The sequence below is a fragment of the Melopsittacus undulatus genome, chromosome 6 (assembly GCF_012275295.1).
Source record: "Melopsittacus undulatus isolate bMelUnd1 chromosome 6, bMelUnd1.mat.Z, whole genome shotgun sequence".
Lineage (NCBI taxonomy): Eukaryota > Metazoa > Chordata > Aves > Psittaciformes > Psittaculidae > Melopsittacus > Melopsittacus undulatus.
Genome location: NC_047532.1, coordinates 20157453 through 20180197, shown reverse-complemented (window position 1 = coordinate 20180197; position 22745 = coordinate 20157453). Strand labels below are relative to the sequence as shown.

At 43.2% G+C, this 22745-nt stretch overlaps 1 protein-coding gene across 9 annotated transcripts in view; it reads left to right on the top strand.

Annotated features, from left to right (window-relative positions):
* ST3GAL3 (ST3 beta-galactoside alpha-2,3-sialyltransferase 3) overlaps positions 1-22745 on the top strand; it is a 202172-nt gene that overhangs the window by 141887 nt on the left and 37540 nt on the right. For all 9 annotated transcript variants that reach the window (XM_031050734.2, XM_031050735.2, XM_031050739.2 and 6 more), the window contains 2 exons: positions 6329-6424; positions 11185-11371. In XM_031050734.2, coding sequence (XP_030906594.1) covers positions 6329-6424; positions 11185-11371 — 283 coding nt within the window. The remainder of the gene's footprint in view (positions 1-6328; positions 6425-11184; positions 11372-22745) is intronic.

Here is a 22745-nt window from a genome sequence, read left to right as displayed (position 1 = left end):
AAATCTGTCATTTTGGATTCCCAAAGAACTGATAAAGCAGACTGATGAGGGAGGGTTGGCTGCTTTCTCCTCTCAAACTCAAAGCAAAGCCCAGCAATTCCTCTCCATGGCAGCATCAATGTGCTGGGAGCAGGGCCTTAAGGTTTGGCTCACTCCCTTACTGCTCACTAATCAAGGAGAAAATCCAGACCTCTCCCCTTTGCTCACCGCCTGGGGACAAATGGAGAGGGCCTAACTTAAGGGACCTTTAAAAGTCCCTTCCAACCTAAATTGTTCTATGATTAAGAGCCTTACTGTTGAGTCAGGTAAGAAACACAGCTAAAGTCTGTGAGATACAAGGGGTCAGACTTAGGAGACCTTGTGAACCCTTCCACTTTGCAGACTCTCAGAAGTCTAATGGGCTAATTCTACTAGTAGGGAAGAAGCTCCAGCTTCACCTTCTCTTCAGGACGGAGTTACACCAGTATTTTCCCTGGGACAAAGCCAGTCTAAGAAGCTGTATTTGCTGCTGCTCTCAGACTGTAGCTCACTACCATCTCCTTGTGCTGTCTCAATTGTTTGAAGAGGAGCTTTAAAGTGGGTCACTGAAACAATTCCAGTTCAAAAGTTTTTCTCTTAATCCAGGTCATCCAGTGACCTCATTTACAGAGCTCTCCTCCCACTGAAGAGTTGCACTGGCACAGCTCTGTGACCGCAGCACAAGAGGCAGAGGGATGGGGATGGTGGGAGGGTGAGCACTGCCGAGCCCACTGAAACAAGTGTTCATGTAACTGTACACTGAATTCAGCTTTCCCTGGGGAAGGGTGGGAGAGGCAGGAGAGGTGAGGTCAGAGCAGTTCTTGAGAGGACAGGAAGGAAAATGGGGATTAGAATTGCATGGTGGATGATCTACACCAACCCTTTGGTCTTGTCCCCACCCAACCTTCTCCATTTCTGTTCTCCTTCACAAAGCTGTCCCTTGAGGTGTTGCCTTCACTTGCTTCCCATAAGCCCTGGAAATGAACTTTGTTTGATTATCCCTGTATTAGAAGGGCATCTTGATGCACCTTCCCAACACAGTGTACCGACATAATGCTGAAATGAGGCAAACACAGTCTTTCCGGGTATGTGTATACATTTCATCATCTCAAAACAGCTTTGCCAACTCACTCCAACTAATCCCTCCATTGTGAGCAGAGTTGTGTTAATAACTAGGAGCAGCTGGAGGGCATGTGAACAAATGCCCTCAGCCTGTAAAGTGGTGTAAGTGATGTCATGCTTTCTTAGTTCTTCATGACTCCTTACTGTGGCCTCTTTGCTTTGAATTGCTTATAGTAACCTGCTCCTCCTCCAGGGCAGGAGGCAGGTAAAGCTGCAGTTGTAATTGTGAGGGTATTTGCAACTCAGCTCTGGGCTTTTCTGCAAACGATTGGAGATCCAGAAGACTTGCTCTAGAATCAGTGTTCTCTTCCTTCAGAGTTGGCATGTCTTTCTCCCTGACGCAGATGGTGGTTTGCCTCTTCTTTGAACACGTCAAGAGTTCTCTTACCCTCTGTTGACTTTTCCAAGCTCATTTATATCACTGACGTTTTCACTGCTTGCTTTGGTGGTTCTTCCAGTGGCCTGCTTCTCATTGTGCAAATTGACCAGGGCTTGGTTTTTAGTTCCACAGTGGCTCTGCTGGCTGGACTTAAGTGGATTTTGGGGTTAAATGCCCGCAGTGATAAACTGTAAATTTCCTATGAATACAAAGAAATATAAAAACCTAGTTGGCTATTTTGTATTGCCTCTTGGCAGTGATGGAACACTCAGAGTTTGAGCTTATAAGTAACACAGTCTTTACTAATGCTCAGGTTGTACAGAGTTAGAGTAACAGCAGCCAGATCAAACCATAATATGCTAAGCCTCCCTAAGCACCAGTTACCCAAAGATGTATGTTTTAATTATTCTATCTTTCCTCAAAGCCTTTAGTTCCAAGTTGTGTAACGGAAGGCTTTGTGGTTTTTCTCCCCTGAGAAATCCCTAAAGTGCTTTGATAAGAGGGAAAGAGGAAGTAGCAATTGCTATAACACACACGTGTTTACAGTGCTGTATTGTTCAAGAAGATCTGTGTGAATCCTGGTTTTGGTGTAGATGAACACAGTCTCTGAGCATCTCTGTCAAGAGGCTGTACATCTGGTTACAGCTTCCAGCTTAGGGCTTTAGGGAGTCTGCCTGGTGTGGAAAGTCCGTGACCCTCCTTCATACCACCCTGGTAGCAAACTGGAACCTGGGCTGTGTCCAGTGTGTTCAGTTACTGAATTCTTCTGGAAAAGAAATACAGCTTTGACATACTACGTAAACAAACAAAAAGGTGTTTGCACACTTCTTTGTGGCGAAACAGTTGAGCTGTAACTGATACTGCTTGCATGGCATGTTTCTTCAGTCAGAAGTTTGCCTGGAGCCAGCAGTGGCTTTGCAAAGTTTCCCATGCTCAGGCACCATCAGTCAGTGCTGACTGTGAAGGAGCACAGCTACACTGGTACAAAGCATCCAAACTTCTGGCTGGGATGTGAGGTCAGGTGCCTGATGTCCCTGCTGAACACTTCCCTTTCACAATGCCACCAGAGTGGCCCTGCAGTCTCCTCCCTGTCTTGCAGTGTGGTTGCAAAAGCTGGTGAGACCAAGCTCACCTTTCTGCCTGTCTTGATCAAAACAGTCCTGGCTGCCCAGACATAATGCACATGCCTGATGTGCAGAATCCAGGCAAAGTCCAAGACTCACCGTATCTTCATCACACACGTTTGAAGAAAGCAGTCTGTGCCTGAGTACTGCCTTCTGAGTGTGCAATAGAAACTGGCAGCTTTGTGATGAGAGCAGGCAGAGTACTTTTGAAGGAAATTTAAGAAAAAGCTGCTAGAATATTTAAGATTAGACCTCAGTGTCAGAAAGATACTAATGAAAAATCTTACCTGCAGAGTTAAAAAGGAGGACACATTTATATGCATCAACACTATGAGGGTGTAAGACTGAGACACTGGAAGAGGTTTCCTAGAAAAGCTGTGGCTGCTCCATCCCTGGCAGTGTTCAAGGCCAGGGTGGACGGGGCTTGGAGCAACCTGGTCTACTGGGAGGTGTCCCTGCCCATGGCAGGGGATGGGGACTGAATGAGCTTTAAGGTCCTTTGCAGCCCAAACTATTCTGTGATTTTATGAGCAATTCAGACATGAAGCTGGGCAAAGGTGAATAACCTATCAGTTATGATGAGTAAAGGCAGAACTATTCAGTTAAGTATAATTTTTGGGGGGTAAATATAGAAAGATGTCCTGTTTTACAGCAACAATTAAATACTTTGTGCATTTTTATTAGTAACTATGAAGATGTTTTTTCAAGTCTTTTTTAATTAGTAAGCACTGAGGAGTATTTAAGGAGTTAAATAATTATTTTTGTTATTACTGTTTGCTTTTTAACTCTTTTTGGAATATTTGGTATAACAGCAAATGTGCCATTCCTGGAGAAACATGGGAGATGACAAAGAGGTGGCTGTAAGTTGATTAGCCCTGTTTTACAGGAAAAATCCTGGAAAGTTAGATGTGGGACAGAGCCAGGATAGCAGTATAACTGATGCGAGTTATCTTGGGGTTTGTGGAAATGAAATCTTGTAATGTAAAGGATGTGTCTTAGATGAACTAGAAGCTTGATTGGTAACAGTAACCTTCTAAAGACAGGTATTAATTAGTTTTCTCAGTCCATTATATTCTGATTATGCACAACACCTATGCGTAGGTTATGTCTATGTTGTAGACATATCCTTTTTAAGAGTGGGATATGTCATACAGCTTAAAAAAGTTACTGTCAGGGTTGAGAGTTAATCCCTTAGTGACACTTCTAGTGTAATCCTGCTGGCAGGTGCTCACAGTGGTTAAAACCAATCTGGATGAAATGTAAAATCACAGTAGGAAAATTTGCCAGAGCTAGAGATTGGGGAAGTAAGGAATAGGAGGGCCAGGTCAGTCTAGACCTTTTCATAGGGCCCTTCTCTGAACAATCCTTTACTGGAGCCAAATCAGAAGTCAGGCATCTCAGAGGTGACAGTGCAGATCATGCGTACAAGGTGAGGATTATATTCTGCAAAGCAGTGGCTATAAAAAGAGCACTGGAATGACGTACATAAAATCTCTGTGTAAAAGAGACCCTGATTTGAGCAGCATTAGCTCTGCATGCTGCTCTTCCAGAGTCAGTGCTTTGGAGATCTGGGAAGAAGTTGAAAACCATTCAGAGAGGTGCTGCAAATGTGAGTCAAGATCTAGGAGAGCTGCCATACCCTAAAAGATGTAATGAGCTCTCTTTGGTTTGTGTGGTCAAGAGAAAATTAGGAATGGGCTTTGATCAGTGCATTCGGGAACAGGCCGCTGGAACAGCTCTGGCTGGTGGAACTGGTTCTTCTATCTCTTGTGTATCTGCCCTGTGACTGATTATCCACCTAGAGGCAGATGTTTTCACACTGGTTTGTCGGTAAGTGGATCACATGCAGATGTGGAAGGAACTACTAACAGTAGATGGTGCTTTAATTTAGCAGAGAAGGGAACAATGCGATTAAGTGGTTTGAGGCTGAAACAAACACATCTGTATTCTAAGTTGGTTAGAGCTAGCATCCTAACAGTAAGTGGAAAGGGGCAGAAGGGATTGTCTATAGCTTGGAGCCTTTGGATTTTAGTGTGGTGGTATTCTCCAAAATGTAGAATTAAAACAAAGTTATGGCTTAGAGACAAGTGAGTAGAGAAATTACAGTATTTCACCCAAAGGAAAGGTCTGTTGTTTAGGAGGTCAAACTTTCTTACTGTAATCATCAAAAGAGTGTTATTTTCAGATGAAGTTTCGCTTGGCCAGAACTGAACTATGTCTTTTTTCCCTCCTTACAGCACCTTTTCCTCAAAGAAGGAAATGTAGAATTACAGTAGGTTTTTGACAAAAGTGTTTACATCTTTGACACTCAATTGGGTGCACTTGGGGATGACTTTTCTCTTTCCTTCTTGACAGAATATTCTGCTTGATCCAGATCATGTCTCTGCTTTCTCCTTGTTGCCAGAACAGTGTTTGGGGTTTTTTTATTGTACCATTGTCTATAAAGTTCTTTCTCTATTGTGATTTTATTATCACAAACACCCACCCTTCTTCGGCCCCTACTGGGGGGAACACTGGGTTAGCACGTCCATCTTCTTGAGGAGGTTTTTTCTTTTGGAAAGGCTGGGAACTGCAGTGAAACTTAATATGGGCTGGGGAAGCTGTTCTGAGTATTTCTTGGTGCTCTTAATTCTGCACATATCTGCAGCTAATGGCTCTGTCAGCAGGATAACCCTCAGTGGTTTAGCAGAGTCTTTAAGCGTGCTGCAGCCCTACGCTGCAAAGACAGACATCACATAAGTAGAGCTTTTTCACACTGGCTTTTTAGACTGATCACAGCAATGACAGCCTAGGAGAGATGAGTTGACTATGCCTGGGACTAGGAAGGCCTTCTAGCCCAGAGATCTGCTCCAAACAACTGATTGCCTTGGACCCTTTCCGAAAAAGGCTCTGCAGACACGTATTCCTTCAGTGAACTACCAGAGGTGGAGGCATGTTGCCAGAAGAGCCAGCTGCATTTGGGATTAGATGGCTGGAAAGAAGTCCTCTCTCTGTCTTCAAAACAAAATCACTTTTTAACATCTGCTGCAGAGAGTTCTCATGACTTGCGGTTCCACAAGAAACTGTTCTCTTCCTTCTCTTTCCTGTTTCTTTGTTAATTAAGGTTATTTTCCTTCCCCTTCCTCACCCTTTGTGTCTCCATATATGTTTCCTGCTGGTTAGGAGGAGGGGTGGAGTGTCCTTTTCCTATCCATTCAGTGTTTTTCTATCTCTTGAAGTCTCATGATTACTGCAACAATTTTGCACTCAGCAAGGTGAGCACACCCCAGATAACCTGGCAAGATCTGCCTGCACTCAAAAAATTGCTTGGAGAGACGACTTCCTCACGAAGCTTTTGGTTTATTGTTATTTCAGTGCTAAATGAATAATGAGAAGGTTTAAGTAAACAGATGGGTTTGATTCAAGCCCATCATAACAGGGGTGTGGGGGGAGAGGAGCTGCTTGTCCTGACAGCTCATTTCATTAGGCCACACATGGGGTGAGGTGTTGAAAGCAGTTTATCACATGTAATGCCTGGGCATGATGGGGTGAGCTGGGGATCGAGTGTGTCTCTGTCCTCCCCTTAATTCTTACTGTTGCGAAAGGTTTCCTGTAGTTCTTAGATAGGTGCAAACTAAATACATGCATCTTGGTATATTTGAAGTTATGTTACAAAAATCTCCTCTTCTCTCTGTTTCTTCCACAGTCTCAGCTGCCGGCGATGTATTATTGTGGGAAATGGTGGAGTACTTGCAAATAAGTCATTGGGGTTAAAAATCGATGACTATGATGTTGTTGTCAGGTGAGTCTTTGGCGTAACAGTTTTTTGTCATATACTTAGTATCAGTTCCCATACTATGCAGGCAAGCTACTAAAGTGACAATATCCATTTGTATGAAAACATTAATACGGAGGGGAAAAAAAACTAAGAGCATATGTTTGTTATAAATGGTGATCACATCAAAAGGTAAAGGCACTCCTCAAGCATTCTGTTTTCCACAAGTGTTTAGGAATGTGATCTCTCCTATGATCCCACTTGAATCTGCTCTTCATAGCTGCTTCCTAAAAGCTGCTGCTTTTGTGATGCCCTTAGGTGCTGAAGCTGTAAAATGTACTCTTAGGTCTGCTCCCAGATGTATCCCCTTAGGTACCTTAGGGAAGCGTTATTGGTTATGCATGTCTAGTGGTCCCTGAGAACTACACTTTGCAGTTAGGATGGGAAAAAATAAATGCTGCAGTATAGAGTCTTAGGAAGCAATAACCTTTCATGAGTGAGGACCCAGTAATGATTAAACACCTGTAGGTGGGTCCTAGAAACTGTGGATACTTTGCCTGTTTCACTGAGGATGATGGGATGATGATGTTGAATAAGGGAGCAGAAGCAGAGTGCCATAAGAATGGAAAGAACAACAGTGAAAGTTAGGACTTCTTGTTTTTGCTGAAGACCTGTATTATTGCCATCTCAGAATGGCTGAAAAACGTGCCGATATGTGAAATCACAGGTCTAGTCATAACTCTTAGTAATAAATCTTTCAAGTCAGGGAGGTGTTCTGGGTGACTGGAGATTAACAAACGTAATAGCTATACTAATGGAGAGCGAGAGTGTGTAGGAGGAAGGGGGGACATGCTCTAGGGAGCTACAGATGCATTAGTCTAACTTGGAATAAAACGGGGCTTTATAGCAGGTTCTGAATCATGAGTAACAAAATCCTATGATGGTAAATACGAAAAGTGGGTTAAACTGCAGTGTAAGTTTATAAAAGCTGGTTTAACGTAGTCTATTTTGTTTTCTTAACTTAGTTAGATAACTGATTTTGTATTAAATGGCATGTAGCTGATATCATCTCTCTGAACTTTAGTCAACCATGAGACATGGTGGCAAATAGCAAATTCTTCACTAAGGTGGAAGAAAGAAAGGGATTAGTAAAAGAATTTAAGGCAGAGTGAAGGTATCATTTAGCATGGTCTCCTTTCTCTCCCATGTGCTAGTAATGGGCACATGAGGAAAGAATAGAACATACACATAGTAATAAATACCCTCTAACTCTGGACAAAAAGACTAAGAAGATCCCTTTCAGTCCTTTGTTCCTCTGAACAGTTCCCTGCTTCCCAGCAGAGCTCCAGACACAGGGATGACTGTTCAGAAGAGGATGAAGCTTTCACAGCCCTTCTCCTAGTTCATTTCACTATTAGTTGATGGCAAAGAGCTCTTACTACCCGTCATAGTCTGGTGACTTCCAGTTATTTGAGCTGAACTAAAATTCAGTTATAGCCTTTTCTTGGGCTCAGACTGTTCAAAAAGTAGCAAGAGAACCGTTTCAATCAATCTGGACTAAGCCACCCACCAAGATTTACATCAGAAAGTCCACTATTTAATTTCCAAATGGAAAGTTCAACCTTTTCTCTCCACATCAGTAAATCTAAATCAGTTTGCAAGCTGAGAGGATAAGAGGGCAGCTAAGCACCTGTGCTGTCTGTGGGATGAATAAAGGAGAAAAAAGTCAACTGTAAAGGTTAAGTGAAGCCATGTGCTTGGATGTGGGATTGCAGAGGCGGTGAGAATAGACTTCTTAAATGTATCCAACTGCTTCCTAACTCCTGTGGAAGCTGGAGAATTCCTTTGGGTTACAGTATCTTATTTCATGGGTTGCAAAATGCTTTCCAAGGATCAGATTTTGGGACCTAGGAGGTGAATTTTGAGGGGGAAACTGGTACTTTTGCGACCACAGGAGTGGTGGGGCAGCATGTGGAGTTCTTTTATGCCTCATGTGTTACCATGTGAGGATTGCTAATTGCAACAAGAAGTTTTGATCTTGTACTGAAGAGATACGATCAGCTTTGACAGTTGTAAACCAGTTTGGAGTGAGTTACGGTTTTTCTTTAACTGAATATTATCAGATTTCAGTGCAGACATTATTCCCAGCTGTCACATTGATTATCTGGCAGGAACTTCTTGCAGCAGTCAGTCATTGGTGTTCTAAAATGCCTCCTTGAAATAGATTGTAGACAGGGGAATAACAAGTGTATGTCAGAAAATACCTGGTTAAAATGAGATAGGGATTTACCTGATGATGGTACTTTAATGATATCTGTGAGGGTCTTTGTGGTGCAAAGGTTAGGAGTTCGTGTCTCTGAGCTCCCTATATTGTCAGCAGGTACAGGGAGAAAACCAGTCTGAAATTCCTTATGTAGAAAACTGCCTGTCCGTGGGCAGTGCGAAGAGACCTGGCATCCTAGCTGAGCTTTTCTAACCTTTAGCTGTGTTTCTAACCACCAGCAAGTCCTGCCTGAGAAGGGGTTCAAGCTGTGTAGTGTGCACCTTTGTGAACACAGGTTGTGGCTGCCAGAATATTTCTTGCTCCATTGCCTGCGCTGCCCCTGGGGCACTGCCCATGGGGCTGACAGTGCTGGCTTGTTAGCAGGGTTCCATCACTAGGACTCCATCAGCAACTTACACTCTGGCCCTTTGCTGGAGACCTGAGTTCATTTTACTTGGGGAAATGGTTTGTTTTGCTTCCTGTCTAGATACAAAGGGGGTCCCAAGTTTGGGGAGCTTTAACAAGGTAAGCATGAAAACAGCAAACCCAGCAACTGGGGGTGGGGAGAACCCTGCCAAAGAGCTATACGTTGGTATTTAAAATGACTGCAGACGCTAACCTTCTCCTCAACTTCAAGACAACAGATGCAAATATGTCTAACTAGTTTTCTCTACATAGTACTTCATCATATATATCTCTGTTACCATTAGAGCCGCATGCCATTATGTAGGGTCATCTACCCCAGAGTGATGCAAAGCCTTGAAGTTTAAATAATGCCCATAGCAAAAGTGAGTGATGTGTGAATGCACTCTCAGCAACAGAGGAAAAAGCAAAGGATCAGGCTGGCTGGGAGCACTTGTTTTTGCAGGCAGTCTGGTCTAGATACCTCAAAGTCAGGGCACAAAGCAAGGGTTTATAAACCACAAAAAAAAGGCTTCATCGCCTGTATATATTGTGGTGGTGCCAATTTTGAAGTTGTTTTCCCTTTAATGTTTTATTCCTAACGATGAAACAAGCATTTTTACTAAAAAATACAAAGGTATTTATTCTCCTTAATTCTGAATAGAATTTCAGACTGGGTACAGTGATTTTCTTCTACTGAAAGGTTTCCCACCTAAACTGCTTACCCAGGCTAAAAAAGAGAAATTCAGATTCTCATTAACATTCCTACACGGCAAAATTTGCAGTCCATAAGCGCTTTCCAGTATATTGAACTACCCCAAGTCAAGAAGGCTGCAATAATTCAAGCAGGCAATGCTGTTCCATCAGGGGCTGCTGTTTGATGTCAGCAAGATTTGTATTCCAAGTTACATGAAGTTTCCTCAGCTTTGGGTTTCTAGTTTTGAATAGAAGTTCTGAATAACTTCAGTGTTATGAAAGTCATCATTGCTATTAACGCCAGAACAGTTTGTTTTTTTGAAGGGAGAAAACTTTGTCCCTGAGGAGTGTTTGACAAAAGCACAGCTGAATACATAGCATTCCCTTAGAAATCACTGTGCCCAAGAGCAAAGCTGTGTGTGCTTGGGTGTTTTCAGACTGTGATGCACTTCCATAGCAGAAAGCCCTCTGAGTCAGCAAGACTGCAGTGGTTCTGAGCCTTACCCAGCTATGCAGCCCAACCCCTTCCTTTGCATTGGCATTGCAGGGCAGCTTCTGCCTTCTGGATGGACCAGTTTGGGGAATTAAACCAGGTGAAGATTCTTCCTTTGTTTTTTTTTAATTATTAGCTGGTTTAGTTTCCTAAACAATCTCACTGCAGGGAAGATGAGCAGTATAAGCTCTGGACTGAGGTTGGAGCATGAGACCAGTTTCAGTTTGCTTAAACTGCCATGTTTGACCAGCCTCAACTCCATCCCTGTAAAGGTGATGGAACAACTCACCCTGATTGACACCTGTAAGCATGTGGAGGAAAAGGTTATCAGGAATAGTCAACATGGATTCACCAAGTGGTTAGTACTGTGTCCAGTCTTGTTTGGCTTATTCATCGGTAACCTGGATGAGGGGACAGAGTGCACTCTCCACAGGTTTGCTGATGATACAAAGCTGGGAGGAATGGCTGGTACACCAGAAGGCTGTGCTGCTATTCAGTGAGACCTGGACAGGCAGAGAAGAACTTAATGAATTTCAACAAAGACAAGTGGAGGGTCCTGCATCTGTAGCGGAATAACCCCATGAGCAAAAGCAGTGATAAAATATAATTGGTTACTTTGTAACTCTAAATTGCAAGGACAATGTTTTTCCATTTCCTTTTCTAAAGCTTCTAACCTTATTTAAATCACAAGAGGGGATATGCAGAAATGCTTTGCATTGCATTCAATGTAGTAATTTAAATAGCTTCTAATTAAACTGTTGTGACTTGGTATAAAGTTTCACAAATGTTTGTGATGAAGAGCTGCAAGAGTTAATGTTCGCTGCTCTAACAGCTGTGTACAGGGAGCTCTTGCCCAGCAGTCATTGCTGTATCATCAACATTCGTGAGTGGAAGTGGGAATCCATGACAGTGTCTTCTCTGGTTGCCCTGCAGGCTGAACTCTGCACCAGTGAAGGGCTTTGAAAAAGATGTGGGTGGCAAGACAACACTGCGGATCACATATCCTGAAGGTGCAATCCAGAAAATGGAGCAGTATGAGAAGGATTCCCTGTTTGTTCTGGCAGGATTCAAATGGCAGGATTTCAAGTGGCTGAAATACATTGTTTACAAGGAGAAAGTGGTAAGAACACTGTCAGCTGTCATTGTGGAGGTCATTAATTACAAATGGTGGGCAGATGTGATATCACAGTCATATTTGCCACAATTTGATCTGAGAGCTCCTCTGTGTGTCCTGCTGCATTTAAGTGACGTTTTTTTTTTTACCGCCATGGATTTCAGCTTTAATTAAATATTATTTACAAAGACATCCCTGTAACCTGACCTTGCACCACAGATGAGGCTTTCTGTTCAAGATTATGTTAATGTGTACTATGAACAATTAATTTAATTTTTATTTATTTTAAAGAGTATATAAAAGGACTGGGTTTTGTGTGGTTTATGGACTCTTGGGATTTAAGAGCAGAGGAAAGAGCAATGGCAAGGGGAAACAATGGGAGTTTGCAAATAAGGATGTGATGGCACAGGAGCCAGCACAAGTAATTGAAAAGGCTATAATCCAAACTTTATGTGACCTCCTGGATGGCACAGGCCATCATATTTTGCTCAGTTATTGTTGCACTGAGATTCATGATTTGTGTTTGAAGTATCACCCAGAAGAACAGTATCATCTCTAAAACTAACAGACTGAAATGGTAAATCCACTGCTTTCCCCATGTAAATATTTTGTCCCAGTCAGTTGCATTAGTGCCCTTCTGAAGTACCATGGGCTTGTTACTAATCAGGGTTGTTCTCTGTAATTCACCCATCCTAAATAGAATCAGGTTGTAACTTCTCATTCAGTTGATGGTTTGTCTTTATCTGTTGTTGTGAAATCCAGAATAAATGCCCTCTATTTGGGTATACTTCTTGTTTTACGAATTATATATATCTGTTTTCAGGTCTTCTTTAGTGATTTTTCAACACATAATCAGACAAATGGATTCAGGGGATGGAATGTTATATCCTGTGTTTAGAGACAGAGAAGGTTGGCTGCTCACCGTATACAGAATGAAAGTCTGGGGATATAATTGTATTCAGTTGTTACATAGATGGCCTTAAGGGCTCATACTTTGCTTTTGTCTCACACTGGCACCAACTTGCAATTGCTTTCCTGGTACCAGACAGATGAAGTTACCTGTCAGCCTCTGGGCAAGCACAAGCACAGGCCTTCATAACATGAGTAATTGAGTCAAAAGTAATTTTCTTTGGTTTATGTCACACTCTTGTTGTACTTTCTGGGCAAGGGAAAGCCCTGGAAGTGTCAGTGTCTTGCAACCTGAAGGCAGTTGTAGGGACTCCTAGCATTTAGTTTGAAGTTCAAAGGATGGATTGGTTTACTTCAAAACAAATTGAATTTCCACCTGATTCTTGCAGTCATGCGATTGTCACTGGATTCTGATATGGTATCCCTTGCTCTTGGAAAAATGCAGTATGTAGTTTGTTAAAACTTGTTAGAAGACTGGGGAGAGAAAATGCAGTGATCTTAACTGTGTGCTTCAGTGCCCAGCTTGCCAGAGAGCAGAAAGAACTTGTGTGTCTTGCACTGCATGTTCAATGGTTTTGCGGTTGGCCTCATTATCCTTCATTTCTTTGGAATAAACACTCCATTATTTTCAGGTTTTGTAGGTGATGTTTTCCAGATCTCAGTTCCTGTTGCTCTTTTGAATGCCTGCAATTGATTCATCCTTTTTTTAAAGCAGTGCCCAAAAATGTCCAGAGTACAGCAATTAGAGAGGAGCAAACCACTACTTCACTAGCCTCTCAGTTCTCATTCTTTATGCATCCGCTGTTTTGACTGTATTTTCCACAGTGGCATAGGACTGAAAGTGAGTGTCCAGCTGCTTGAGACTCCAGGTTTCATGAAGAACTGAAAAGCATTATCCTTCCCAGTTCTGCACCCTGTGCTTGTGCTGTTCCTCCTTCATGCCAAAGAGCAGCACCGTGCACTTGTCTCTACCAATTCTTTCTTCCAGAGCACTTCTTCTGTTTGCCAAGTTCTTTTGGCAGAGCTTTCCAGCATACCTGCCATTCTTTCCAGATTCATGTCTTCTGTATTTCAATAAACATATTTTTTATTTCATCCTCCAGGTTGATAATGAAAACTAAACAAAGTCGGTTCCTAGGCAGATCCCAAAGTAAGAACATCCTTCCATTTCTACAGTGAAGCCACTGAGAACTCCTTCTAGATAGGTTTGGGTTTGTTTTTGGCTACTTCTGAAGTTGTAATATTATATGTGGTATCATTAATAACATTTTTTGGCATGTTTGTGAAAGCGGTATGTCAGAAACCTCACTGAATTCCAATTCATGTCTTGCTTCTCCCCTGTGATACTTTTTTTTTCCTGTATAAAGAAATACTTTATTTTTTTTAATTATGGTTTGTTCTTGACGAATCCACCTGGGCTGCTACTCAATCTTCGTGGGTTTGGGATTGGAGTTTTTTTCATGTGCTTATAAATAATTAATCCTGATATTCTGAGAATTGAAATAATAAATCAACTTTCTTCCCTTTTTTTTTTACTTTCTTAAGGCTAGGTACTGCTTTTGTGCATTTTTCAATCCTGTGACACCTTACCTGTTCTACAGAAGTTCCCAAAGGGAATAATTGCTGGGTTTTGAGGCTGCTGAGCCAGTTCATTGAATACTTTGGGATGCAGTCCAGGTGACTGGAAAACATCTGTCTTGCTCTCTCTAGTCTGATCTCTGTTTGAGGCTGGGATCTTGCTGTCACTGGCTTTAGCTGCAAGCAGGTGGCTAGAACAGCTGCCTTTTTTGTGGAAACCAATGCAAAATGTGCTGTCTCTTAGCTAGAAGAAATGATCTGATGGACAACTAGCAGTGCCCTGGGAATAAGATGTAGGCGTCTGTTTGTTCTGGTAGAGAGTGTTAGTATTTTATCAGTGTGTAGTAAGTTTAAAATGATAAATCGCTGCCCAGTACTCTCTGTGGAGAGTTTCTGTTTCTCTCTCAGCTCATTATCCAGAAAAAGAGAGTTTATTCTTTTCCTGAATTCATCTAGAGGCACTTGCTTGACCTGGGAGCTCTGTATGCCACTGTTGTTCCTTAACTGACATAGGACTGTCCCTCTGCAAAACTTCATCTCCACTGCAAACCAGTGGTTACAGTCAAGAGTCTGACCTCAGGACAGAGATAGGGGAGATGGAAGCATCCTGCTGAAGAACATGACTGCTGTGGAAGTGGACACATTCCTCAAATAAAATGGGCTGAACTCTCTGCCCTCTGATGTTTCATTTACCCCTGAATGTTGATGGCAACTGCATGTGTTGATGGTACAGTCACAGGCTGGGTATGAGATTTCAGACACCAGACCTCAAGCTGCTTAGACCTGCTTGATCAGAGATTCTCGGCCAAGTACTAAGATCCTTGCTTAGTCCTCTCTCGAGTAAGTGAAATCAAAAGGACTTTATCTGAGAGAGTAAATGAAAGGCGAATGGCTATTTATTGCTGCAGAGGTCAGTGATCAGATAAATTTATTCTCTGTGCAGCTGAGAAGGATTTGCTGTCTTATGTTAGTCTTTTGGCAGCACTTGCATAGTGAGGAAGGGATGAGTGCTTTGTAGAGAGGAAGATTTTCAGGAGATATTACAAGGAAAAAGAATCAGTGTGATGTCAAAGCAGCAGCAGAACAGCGAGGCAGAGGATTTTGTGTGTTACATACAGTCTGGTGCAACAGCCTTCCAAAGATCTGCATTATGTCTCAGTGCCCTGGTAGCCACTGTATCCTGAAAGAGGAGTAGTTGGAATATGAACAAATAAAGAAAAGCAAAAGCTCATCTGTTTTTTATTTCACACTAAACCAGAAATATCTGGAAGCAAACAAAAGCTTGAGAGAAAAGATTAATCTAGAAAAAGGACCAGTTTGGCTAAACATCAGTAGCAAAATAAAGGTAGTCTCCATCATAGAGTTCTGGGAGAGATGGCACTCAAATTTGCGAGTCTTGCCACAAGTTAGGGCAGTACTGTGTCACTGGGGAGTACAGAGCTGTCTTTAAGAAGGGGAAGGATGGGTAAATCTGAGCAGCTAAAACCCTGGTAATCTGATTTCATTCATTTGACAAGTTTATTCTAACTGAAGGAGAAGATAATTACACTTGTTGCAAAAAAAAGGGGGGAAAGGAGCATGGAATGGGGTAAAGGTGACATGGTTAGCAGAGGGGAGTATTGCACCATACTGACTGTCAATATCTAAGTGGAAAGGAAGTGGGTTGGAGTCCCACAGCCTGCAGTTTCATGAACCCATGATTACTGCAGAAGGGTCACAGATGTGGGTTGTTCGTGTGTCTGTGGTGACTGGTCTGGCAGTACTGCCTTGCAGTCATTGCTGCAAGAGCCAGCTGCACTTCCAGGCATCCCTTCTCTGGTGAAAGGGCTGCTCCTAATGCATCCCCAGAGGTGGATTATTCATGTACAGTCACTCAGAACAGTTATACTTTCTCTTGGACTTCTCTTTTTGCCAAGAGGCATTACCCGTATATGTATTGTGATTCACCCTGCTGCTTCTCACTGCTGTACCACCCGGCATCACCCTGGGTCTCTCAGTGATCAAGGGTCTTCCTCAATACCCAAACTACCAGAGGAATTAAAAGGGAAGGGTGGTTTGGCCATATACTGCACTTCTCTATTAAAATAGCAGTCAAAAAGGTGAAAGTTTATTGTGTGGAGAGTAGACACATCCTGAAACAAACAGAAGAATTTATAAATGCCAGTTATGCAAACCAGCCATGGCATCCTGGTGCTGAGGCTGACTCCAGGGTGGTTTTCTGCCCATCATTAGTGAATCAGAAGGAGCGATCTTGCTTGCTGGGACTCACTTCCCCGAACATCTGGCACATGGTGGTAAAGAAGCCAAGTGAGGGCAAAGGTTTAACTAGAAGTTGGCAGCTCACAAGCTTCCTTCACATGTAATAATGAGCCTGCGGATGTTTCTAGCAGGAATCTCTGCAGCCTTTGCCAGGAGGAGTCACTTGTGCAGGGAGTGCCTGCGGCACCTTGAAGCTCCCTTTGATAGTGAAAGTCATAGGAGCGAGTGAGCACCTGCCTGCAAGCGAGGCCAAGTTTGGCTGTCTGTCCCTTGCAGGGGCATGCCTCTGACAACTCGCACACAGCACTGGTGCCATCTGAGGAGCAGTCATCCTCCAGCAGATGCTGAGACTCCAGCAGTGGGCACGACATAACCCCTCCTAGTGTGTTACAGCATGTGGTGGCTGCTGCTTGTGGAGATCTTGTGGATGTGGCAGCAGGGCAGATTTTGTTTAACCTTTTATTTGGCAGCTACATTCCTGCCTAAGTCAACAGGTTACTTCTAGTCCTGCTAAAATGTATGTCACAATACTTCCTGCTTTGATCAGCCTATGTTACTGTGCTAGAGCCAAGGCCGGACTGCTGCCAGAGTCCTCACTGTCTGCTGAGCTTTTGTTTAGAGCTTCTTCTTCCATTAGTTAATGGCCTTGTCATGCTACGTGTTTGCTTGGGCAGACTGTGAACGTCACAACCTCACAGTACACCGTAGATTCCTTGGATTATGATCTAGCTTTGCCTGTGGGCTGTTTTGCATGTCGGAAAAAAACCTTAGGAGCCACCTTGCTCCTCCTGTTGGCTTGAGAAAAATAGTGAGGCTGTAAATCTGTCCTTGCTGTCCAACCCCAAGTAAAGCTTCATCCGTATGTATGTATTTCCAACTTGTTTGGAACTTCAGCCAAGCACTTGAGGAGACAATTTCTCTGGGTCTAGTCTAGGGAGGGAGAACCTGCTTTTTCCAGTGCTATCCCTTGCTTTTGGTCACCAATGGAGTGAGCACTGCCACTGGCAGTTTCACTCCAGAGTCTGCTTCTTGATTGCAAGCATTTTCTTTCCCTTCCCTCCTCCCAAGGGCTTGTTGCTTTAAACTATTTTGTATACACTTGGTCTTCTCAGTTTTTTAAGGACTGTGAGAAAGATTCTTCATCTGGTTTTGGTGGAGCTGTAAATCCACCACTGGTTGTCTTAATGCATTATGAATGCAAAGCTTGGTTACAGATTCGTGATGCCTGATCCTGTGCTGAGGCAGAGCTCTAGCCCATCTGTTTAGAAATATGCCTGGGTAGGGATTGCCTTCTGTCCTCCTGCTCTCCTTGGATTTGAGTGGAATGGGACAGAAGCTGGACTTGCTGCTCCATTATAAAAGAGCTTTTTAATTGTGAAGTCAGCCTAAAGGTTGTCCCATTTCTCTCACAAATTTGAGTTTTCACATAAATAGCCATTTATAACTAATCCCTTCAGAAGTATTATATAGGAAGGTATGGTTGATGAGTAAGGCAGCCAATGTGCATAAAGGACATGATGAGGCTTGCACTGGGAAAGAGGCAAGAAAGGCTTTTCAGTGATGACTGTCCTGTGATCCTAGCACACAGTGCAGAAGGCTATTTCCACTCCCAAAGAATGGGGGGGTTTTAGGAGGAACTGATATTAGAGAATACCTTATCACATCATCAGGATGGTTCAGTACTTCAGTCAAGCCAGCTGAACCGTTACTAAACGCTGAAGCAGAGAAAATGCTTTGCAATAAAGTGGAAAGAAATGAAACAGGCTCTTCTGGCTCCTACTGGGTCTTGGACTAGAAGAGGAGGGAGAGTCTGCATGATGTATTCTATGGAGAATATTCTGTACTCCTTTGACAAAGAGTAGCTGGGAAAGTTAGTTTGTCTTTCCAGCATGACTGGACAACTTCAACTCTTTTTAGGTTTTGGTCTCTAGCTGTGCAGAAAGCTAGTGCATACTGCCTTAGGGCTTGTGCTCCCATGGTCAGGACCTGCTTTCCTCAATGGAGTGCTTGGGTGGGAATGGCCCAAGGGAACCAAGGAAAAAATAGATCCTTCTCTGTGACTGGCCTATGAGATTAGAGCCATTTCCAGAAGACATAAGGAAAACTATGAATGCTGGTGTCCTGTGAGAGAAGGTCAGCCAGTTTTTTTCCAGTCATGGTTAGAAAAGAAGCTGGAAAATATATAGATATGCTGTATAAAATCTTGTCCCTGCTGACCAGAAGAGAGAAGACCTTCCTTCTGGCTTGTATAGCCTTTAACAAGCTTTTGATAGCACTGTGGTGAGGACCATGCACGAGCCTCAGTAGACAACTGACCCAGTTTTCAACATGGGCCTTGGGGGGAGACTTCCTGGCCAGATTCCTAAAGGAAGGTTGTTGGTATGGGAAGTGCAGGCTGGAGCTTGCCCTTTATACATACCTGCATGCAACAGCATAATAAGATTAGGCAGGTCGCTACATAGCTGAGGGCTGTTCCCACCCAGGCATACTTAGTGTCTGTAAGTACACTGTCAAGCATCAGCTGATGCCATTGCAGTGTGCCTTCACAGCATTTAATATTATCAGATGGATGCATGTTGGACATTTAAACTTGTTCAGCTGGACTGGATCATCACCAATATCCACAAGCTTGTAGCCACATTCATCAAAGCTTCTGGGGCAGATGAATTAAAAAACTAGTTGTAACTACCCTAATTTCTGGATCAAAAATTCCAGGTATCAAAAGTTTGCAAAATATCTGTATTTGTAGGAAAAATACATTACCCCAATTTTAGACAATTTCTCCTTAAAATGAAAGCTGTTGATGTGTATACCCTTCCAGTCATTCCCACACATGGGTTTTGTCTTTTTTTTGTCTATTGCTTTGCTTGCTGTTACCTAACCCCAGTCTTCCTTGCACTATGCTTCCTATTAAAGATAAGAAGCATTACTCATTCTAGGCTTTGGTAGTCCTTAAAGAACCTTTATTCCACATCTGCCAAGACAACATCATCTTCATTTCTGGCGCAGTAATCCTAGCTGTGATGTGAAAAACTGGAGAGCTCCAGATGAATTTTTATTCTTCTGTAGTTCCTCTTCCTTCACATCATTCCTGAATGAAAAAACCCAAGCATAATTTACCCCCTGAAGAGACTGAATCATTGCCTTAGTAGGACATATTGTCTCTAAACTGGAGAGGCGTGGATTTGACAGATGGGCCACTCAGTGGATGAGGCATTGGCTGGATGATCATACTGAAAAGGGTTGTGGACAGCGGCTCAGTGTCCAAGTGGAGATCAGTGACTTGTGACCTTCCTCAGGGGTCAGTATTAAGACTGGTGCTGTTTAAGATCTTTGTTGATGAAATGGACAGTGTATGCCCACAGCAAGTTTAACAATGACACTAAGCTGTGTGGTGCTGTCAACACGCTGGAGGGAAGGGATCCATCCAGAGGGACCTTGACAAGATTGAGAGGTTTTGAACTCATGAAGTTCACCTAAGCCAAGTGCAAGGTCCTGCACCTGGGTTGGGGCAATCCCAAGCACAACTACAGGCTGGGAAGAGAATGGCGTGAGAGCAGCCCTGAGAAGAAAGACCTGGGGGTGTTGGATGACGAGAAGCTCAGTATGACCCAGCAGTGTGCACTCGCAGCCTAGGAAGCCAACCATGTCCTGGGCTGCATCAAAAGAAGTGTGACCAGCAGGTCAATGGGGATGATTCTGCCCCTCTACTCTCTCTGCTCTCATGAGATCCCGCCTTGAGTACAAGGGCATGTAGGGATAGGACCAAGGGAGAACGGCCTTATACTGATAGAGGGTAGATTTAGATTAGATATTAGGAAGAAATTCTTTATTATGAGGGTGCTGAGGCACTGGCACAGGTTGCCAAGAGAAGCTGTGGCTGCCCAATCCCTGGCAGTGTTCAAGGCCAGGCTGGATGGGGCTTTGAGCAACCTGGTCTAGTGGAAGACGTCCCTGCCTCTGGCTGGTTGGAAGTAGATGGTCTTTAAGCTCCTTTCCAACCAAACCATTTTATGATTCTATTACATCCTTTCTGGAACTGCCTCACCGTTCTGCTTTACCTTGAGACAATTTCTTCCTAAAATTGTCATTTCCTAATCTCTTCTGATGTCTGTTGCCATCCAACCGACAGTTGCTGTCCTTTACTAGATATTTGATCACTCCTTCCTTCTTGATCTATGCTCAGTCAGAGTTTAAAAGGATGGATAATTTAAAGAGTTGCAGTTTTTCCACATCTCTTCTTTTGCAAAGCCAGCATGAGCGGGGGCCAACTGAAAAGCTAGTGCAGCTGTCTTGAAAAAGCATCAGGAGAATGCTCATGTTGCACTTGCCCTATTTGGCAGACTCGCAATATTCAGACATCAATATTATGCAAATGCTGGTAGGTGCATTTTAAGGTCATAGTGCATGTAAACTCAGGTTGTACTGGTTGGTTGCATTGGTCACATACAGGTTTGGAATATGTGAGGCAATGTAAAGAAATTCCTTCCAAATCTGATGCTGATCTTAATGAAACACAATTCCATAAATAGCAGAGCTAACAAAATTGCCTGGTTGCCCGTGAGTTTATGTCCTGCTCCCTTATGCCTCCTTCTTGGACACAATAATCTCAGATTTCCCCCCCCCACGAATACCCACGAGGCTGTGTCCTCCCTTGAATCCCTCACTGGTGTTTGCCTGCTGGCCAAGGCATACATGTTCAGTGACCCATATGTACATGACTGGGTACCTGGCAGACCAGTGTAAGTGCTTGCACAGCAGCATCTCCACCCAGCTTCACATGCAAACATGTGGGTGTCTCTTCCACCCAGACGTCCATGGCTTTTACTGCCAGTGCAGCCCATGCCTGCTGAGGATATTGCATTGCTCACATGTGCAGCACATGTTCCTCAATACTGGAGCAGTACTTTGGGAATCCAGCACATGGAAAAAGTCAGAGAATACCATTAACAATTAAACATTACCCAGAGGGTATCAACTGCTCATGCAAGTGCTAGTAGGATAAAGATGTTCTGTGTTAACACTTCAGTAAAGAACTACAAAATCATTTGAAGTCTACAAAGCCTTCCTTAGTCCAAGAGATTTCAGTTCAATTTATTTAGCTTATGCATGAGATTTTGGGGAGATTTACTTGTAGTGTCTCTCAATCTACCTAGAGGGAACATTTTTTTCTCAGAAGCCTCTTTAATTTAGCAGGAAGAAGTATATCTGAAGCTAGTCAAAGAATCAAGAAAGGCAGCACATTAATATGGGTATAATTATTTCTGCTACATCTGCCCTACAGGCTTGATGAATTTGCTCTTGAAGTCTTAAAATCAAGACTTGGTATCTTGGTAAAGTTCTGCTCAAGCAGCATGAGAGTAAAGGACTGGAAGAAGTTGCTGATTGAGGGGGCACTGCTCCCTGGTATGCAGGGTGTCAAGGAAGATATCAGCAGGGTCTCTCTTGGCCTTTCGAGCAGTGCTGATAAGAAATAGCAGAATGTAGTGGCTGGGACCTGAAGCCGGATAAAATCAGCCTGGACAGATGTAATTTCCTAGAAATCTGTGCCTGTATCACTCAAATGACACACTTGCAGAGGCGAGCACGTACTGCTGACAGCTTTTTCTGAAATACAAACTTAATCCAGTGGCTGGGAATATTCTGTTTCCAAGGAGTACCCAGGGCAGGGCTGAGTCTTGTGTTGCCTTCTCACCATCCTGACCTGTGTCTCTCAGGACCCCTGTCCTTCACTTTCTATGATCCCCTTGTTGACTATGAGGAGCAGGATAGCAAGCCAGTAATACCCTTGAGAAGCTTTTCATTAAAGTTATTTGCTTCATCCTGTTGCCTGCAAAGGTCACAGCAAATTTTCTTTTCCTGGGGTACAATTAGCCAGCTCTGTTTCTGCATCCCGAGGGAGAAGGCTTCGTGGAATCTCTGAGGTGAGCAACCTCCAGCATAACAAAATTCCCCAGAAGAGTCCTTTGGAAAGCATTGCAACACCACAGGATGCTGTGAGTTCATTCGTATACAGTGTAAAGACTCACAGAGGAGGGGGAAAACACTGATTTGATATTGTAAATGAAATCACATGCTTTCTATCAGTGCCTAAAAAGAGACTCCCCTTTCACAGCTCCAGGAATTTTGCTATCTGTATTTTTTTTCTTTAAACTGGGAAAAATAAAAGAAATCTGAACAGTAAATATTTATCCAAAATGTGTGGTTGTTAATATGATCCAGTCTTCAGTCATTTTGAGTAGTGTCATGATGACAGATGTTAATTCAGAAAGGAATAGATTGGACGATTTATGCCTGAAACACATGTGTTCCTTGGCGGGCTCCATGGATTACTTGCATAGTTGGTGCTGTCTGAGCAATCTAATATTTTCTCTGCCTCTAAGCACTGAGAGCTTCAGGACAGGGGGCTGACCTATATCTCCAGTTTGCTATAATAAACAGTGAGGTAGCTAAACTCCCCTTGTGCTTTTATCTTCCCAAATTTTATCTCTCCCCCTGTGCTCCATCTGTGTTTTCTGTGCTTCTGGTTCTTCCCAGGAAAAATGGCAGTTTCTTTGTGTAAGAGAAGAGAATGCTCCTGTATTCATACAGTGCGAATCCCAGACCTCCTCCCCCTCTAGATCCAGCTTCTCTC